General features: G+C 40.9%; 1 protein-coding gene across 1 annotated transcript in view; it reads left to right on the top strand.

Moving 5' to 3' along the window:
* LOC102214590 (ephrin type-A receptor 10-like) overlaps nucleotides 1-4,924 on the top strand; it is a 50,097-nt gene extending 45,173 nt beyond the window's left edge. The window contains exons 2-3 of the mRNA XM_005753961.1: nucleotides 554-618; nucleotides 4,126-4,924. Of these exons, the coding sequence (XP_005754018.1) occupies nucleotides 554-618; nucleotides 4,126-4,821 (761 nt within the window). The 3' untranslated portion in view covers nucleotides 4,822-4,924. The remainder of the gene's footprint in view (nucleotides 1-553; nucleotides 619-4,125) is intronic.
* The last annotated feature ends 529 nt before the right edge of the window (nucleotides 4,925-5,453 follow it).

Genomic DNA, 5,453 nt, shown 5'->3' with positions numbered 1-5,453 from the left:
GTCTCTCTGTGCTGAAAAGAAACTGCATTTCCTGTTTTCCACTCTTGAAAGCTAAATAAGGGTGCTCTTTTTCTCCCGACTCTTTGTAAAAGTTCTATGGTTCTGTTTTGTTTTGTTTGTGGTTTTCTGTGTGTTGTGTGTGAAGCCAGGGGCTAAAGGAAAGCGCTTTGTCCAGCTTAAATCCTCAACAGATGGTGTTAATGCATTTATCAAAGGACAGGTTCACTCTCAACAGATTTTGTCAAACCTTTCTCAGTGTTAATGCCTTTCTTTCATTATTCCAAACCTGACGTGTCATTTTGCACTTTGTGTTATTCATATTTACTCCAAGCACTTTCAGAAGCCAAATAAAACTGAACTATTATGCAAATATACTGTAAATGACTAATTTAATACTATTATTTGCTTGAGTTAGTGTTAATTAAGTTTTGTTATCATGCAGGTGAGGTACACTGTTGGGAAATGTATTTAAAAATAAAGGCAAATACGCTCTAATGCCACATGTCGTCTAACTCATGTCTGTCTTCCCCCCTTTTTTTGTAATTTCCTGCAGTGGTGCTGCTGAATTCTAAAGAGACTCAAGCAGAGCTCGGCTGGACGTCCTATCCCCCTAATGGAGTAAGTATAGTTGCATTTTTCATTACCTGCATGTCATTTTTTTCATTTGTAGACGCATGTGTTTACTTGCCAGCCTCCACACAGCTTGTTACTTTACTTTTCCACACCTTTTCTTCAATTTGTCCCCAGTGCTGAGCTCATCATTATCATTAATCATTGGGACTAATCCAGGCTACTATATAGCAGTGTCCAAAGCAGCTACACAGATGTGCTGCCACAGATAAATGGCCTTTTGTGACGATCGATTTCGTCTGTAAAACCCTTTGCACTAAGTTATGACTGCAAGATAAATGCAGGAGCACTTTTGCCAGAGCAGTTTGTCACCCACGTGTCACCTGCAAGTTGGCCTTTCCATGCACACACACTTGATAAGTCTATTATATGAATAACATCACTGCTTTTAAATGTGCATTGTTTAGGATAGAGGTTGCTGAAGCACTTGTGTTTGAGATGACTGCTGCACTACGTGCTCCACTATGCATAAGATTAATGTGACTGTGTGATTCACCTACATGTCCCAGTAGAAGTGATAGAGAACACACTGCACCCACTTTGATATAGTCACCTTGACAGGAGAGGGGCTGATCACATTACCATTGGAGATAATCCATTTCTACTCTTTTGCTTTGTGCACGTTTGTGTATTTATGAGAGAGGGAGAGCAGTTCATATTTGCTGCTCAGTTCACTTTCAATTCTGTCAAGAGCGCCTCGGTAATTCAAATAGTGACATGGAGTCATAATCATTCATCTGATGGATAAATTATATATTTGATTACGTTTTTCTCGCTCTTCCAGACTGAAAGTAAATCAGAAAAACAAACTCTGCCCTACGGCAAATATTAGGAAACTATAAAAAGCATTCTTAGAGTGCTCAGAGGAGTTTAAACTTTTAATTCCTCAAAAATAAAATACATTTAAAAGATAAATAAAATGCTATATTATTCAGTGCTTCCTCACCTTGAAGAGAATACTTGTGACTCCGTCCCAATGGCTGAAATAGGGTGTGCACATACACCAGATTTCTTTTTACTACTACCACTTCTTCTAAAGCAACAACTACTAATAATAATCTTTTGTTAGCAAACAGGCCAGTAATTATCAATTATTTGGATCAATATTTAGACAAAAAACACTCTTAATCTATTCAGCAAGGTGCAGAGAGTTCTTTAGAACAGAGAATCTCTGTCAGTACCGATATAGTATCAATATTTTAGGCTACACCAAAGCTGCAAAAAATAAATAAATAAATAAAAACTATCTGTAGGCTGAAGGCCAACTAACAAAGCCCTTTAATTAAGCCTGCTGTGTCTTTTTTTCTCAATTCGTTTCTTGTGAATAAATCACAAGACTGTGGGATGAAGCGTTTATACCAGGGGTAGGCAACCTTTCTGATGACGAGTGCCATTTAAAATTTCCTCAGAGGTCAGTGTGCCATATGATTGCATTAGCGATAAATTTAATAACGCTCTATATTAATGGTTACACACTATATAGAACCACTTTATAGAATTATATTTGTTCGCAGATGTTGGCAGCAATCAGCGAATAGTTATCAGCTATTTTGAAACCAAAAAAAAAGGACACTTTTTATCCATGACAGCAAATGAACTGTACAACAGAAAATACAAAAGCTATTTATGGTCTCCTCACAACAATGATAAGAAAAATAAACTGGGCCAATATGGCATGTCTGTTAATACAGAGACACACATGTTAATGTGATCTCTGGTCTCCCACTCAGAGATACAGGTCTCCGAGTGTCCAGCATTCAGACGGCTACCTGAGGAGACTCATGTGAGAGAAAATCTGCTCGCACAGATATGTAGAGCCAAATACTGTCAATAAGGCCTCTGCAATGTTTTGAAGACAGTTAAACTTGTCAGGTAGTGATGTCCAGCAGGTGAAAATGCAAGCTCCATGAACACGCACAGCTATGGATTCCAGCTGCTTCGATATGTATGATTTTTATCATACATCATACATCTATCATAAGCTTCAGAGAATTATTTATTAAAAGCTAGACATTTTAAATGAGAATAAGAAAGTATTTCTTTGTGCCCCCCTTTCCCTGTTAATGTCCTACCTGGCCACCTGGCAAAACTTTGCTAGACCCGCCCCTGCACATTTACCAGCTGTCAGCTACATAAAAAAAGGATCCTGGTGTTATTTGTTTCTCAGGAACAGTTCATAACTTCCCTTCAACTCATTCATGTCACCTAAAAGGCAAACCTGTTTCTCCATCACCTGTTCAGCTCTGATGATTCAGTAAGGACATCTCCTGGTTTCATCTTCATGTTTCCCTTTCACCAGATATACACACCGATATCATGACCAGCAGCTTTTACAGCTGTGGCTCCAGCAAACATCAGCTACTAGAAAGTAATATTAAATACATTCTAACAACAGCTGATCAAGCTTAAACGTGCTGCTGTTGTTTAGCGCAACATTCGGCGGTTTCCTCTTTCTGGCGCAAAGTGGGCGATAAACAAACGAGAAAAAAGCCGATCAGCTGATCATTGATCAGTTTCATGATTGAAGTAGCAACCACCCAGCTGTATAGAAACTCCGTCATGCTAGCTAGCACGCAGTACGAGTTATTGTAACTGATTGTAAAAAGTCAGCACAACAAAAATAAACTCCACCTAAACTTGGTTCATATCTGACCCAGATAGACTGCAGGTCATAACTTCTTACCTGAAGTTCAGTTCACCTGACACTCGGACCGGCGGCCGCCTCGGGTCTCTCCTCTTGCCTCCCCTTTCTCTCATCCACCTGCTGGCCTCCACCACAGATTACTGAATCTGTGGAAGCTCCGCCACAGCCACCACCAAACAACTGAGTTATTTTTACACACCGACCAGCATCTGGCCAATCCACCACCTTTCATTGTTTATACCGTTACAAAGAAAAAAAAGTCAAATGCCCAGTATGCCCGATGGCCAGTCCAGCTATGGTCGTGCCATCAGTTAACCCTTCGCATGCCAACTGTGGCACGCGTGCCTAGGGTTGCCGACCCCTGGTTTATACAAACATTGAACACAAATGCCATTAGTTTAAGTGCCAAGCAGTCTGAGATCGAAAGAAAGTGACTGAGGTCTGACCCACAGTTGCAGAAACACCACTTAAGACTCACGATGACTGAGTCTGTTCATTATGTCATTGTGTGACACTATTAGACAATCTGAGAACCAATGATTTTTATTTCAAACACCCACTCATCAGATTATGTCATTACACTGTTAACCTGAACTTACTCACTCCTGTTTGCATATCTATTCTTTCTGCTGTCATTTAACATTTTTATCATCTGTTTCTTGCTGTTTTTTTTTCTTCTTGTCAGTCCTTCATGTTATTACTAAGCTCCTTGCTGCTTATTCATGGTTTGTAAAATGCAGTATGTCTCTTTCCATTCCCATATTCCTTTTCTTGATTTTCTTTTTTCTATACCTCACATTTAAAAGTTTTTTGTCTTTTTTTCCCCTCTGCCCAAATCTTTATCCCTACAGTGGGAGGAAATAAGCGGCGTAGATGAGAAGTATAAGCCCATTCGGACATACCAGGTGTGCAATGTGATGGAGCCCACGCAGCAGAACAACTGGCTGCAGACGGGCTGGGTGGCACGTCGAGGTGGACAGCGCATTTTTGTGGAGCTCCAGTTCACTCTGCGTGACTGCAACAGCATCCCTGGTGTAGCAGGCACCTGCAAGGAGACCTTCAACCTCCTGTATGTCGAGTCAGACAGGGACCTTGGAGGTGTGACGCGAGAGGACCGCTATACCAAGATAGATACCATTGCTGCTGATGAGAGCTTCACGCAGGGTGATCTTGGTGAGAGGAAGATGAAGCTGAACACAGAGGTGCGCGAGATCGGCCACCTCAATCGTAAAGGGTTCCACCTGGCATTCCAGGATGTCGGTGCCTGCGTGGCACTGGTGGCTGTGCGGGTTTACTACAAACGCTGTCTCGCAACCGTCCAGAACCTGGCAGTGTTCCCCGATACAGTGGCCGAGGCAGCGTTTGCCACGCTTGTAGAGGTGCGCGGCACCTGTGTTAACAACTCTGAAGTTGACACAGACAGCCCTCCCAGGATGCATTGTAGTGCCGAAGGTGAATGGCTGGTGCCTATTGGGAAGTGCAGCTGCAGCGCCGGCTACGAGGAGGGACACAGCAGCTGTGAAGGTAGGGAATGGAAAATCAGATAGTGGGATGTGTGGATACACGAATAAGAATGCAGCAAATACAAGCAACGAGAAAGGAGTTGTGTCGGAAATGAACTAAAGCAACAAATCCAGAATACTGAATAAAGAAAAGAAAGAATTAGCAATGTTTTCATGTGTTTTAGCTCTTTGATAGAATGCTCTGGACTAACAGCGAGCAGGAACACAACAGGAAAAAAACAAAAACTGTGTGTGAATTTTTTTTATTTTTTTTTTAAACACAACTTGGTTTGAATTTTTGCTAGAAACCGGTGTCAGTGTATTGAATAGCACATACAAAATACAGCAAATAATTGCATTGCAATCAAAATTGATGATTTGTATGCAAACTAAGTGAAATTGGCATTTTTTTCACGTGTTAAATGGCAGTGCCACTTGCATTAGAGCCAATCCAAATTCCAAATTCCATTGGAGGTTCAGGCAGATATTGCTAGCAGCTACAAATATTATAAAGCCGTATAGTTCTGTTGAAGATATATTCAGTTAAAAAGACTCTGAAATTGACATTACCTTTAGAGTAAGTAATATTCAACAAGAGACTTGAAGTGAGTTAACAGAATGAGGATTTTTGCAGTGAAAATAAGAAAAAAGGAGAGGAGTTTGTGAGGGCGATGAAG

The sequence above is a fragment of the Pundamilia nyererei genome, unplaced genomic scaffold (genome assembly GCF_000239375.1).
Source record: "Pundamilia nyererei isolate P.nyererei 1_Seehausen unplaced genomic scaffold, PunNye1.0 scaffold00486, whole genome shotgun sequence".
NCBI lineage: Eukaryota > Metazoa > Chordata > Actinopteri > Cichliformes > Cichlidae > Pundamilia > Pundamilia nyererei.
The sequence above is the reverse complement of the archived record's forward strand: the minus strand, read 5'-3'. Positions and strand labels throughout refer to the sequence as shown.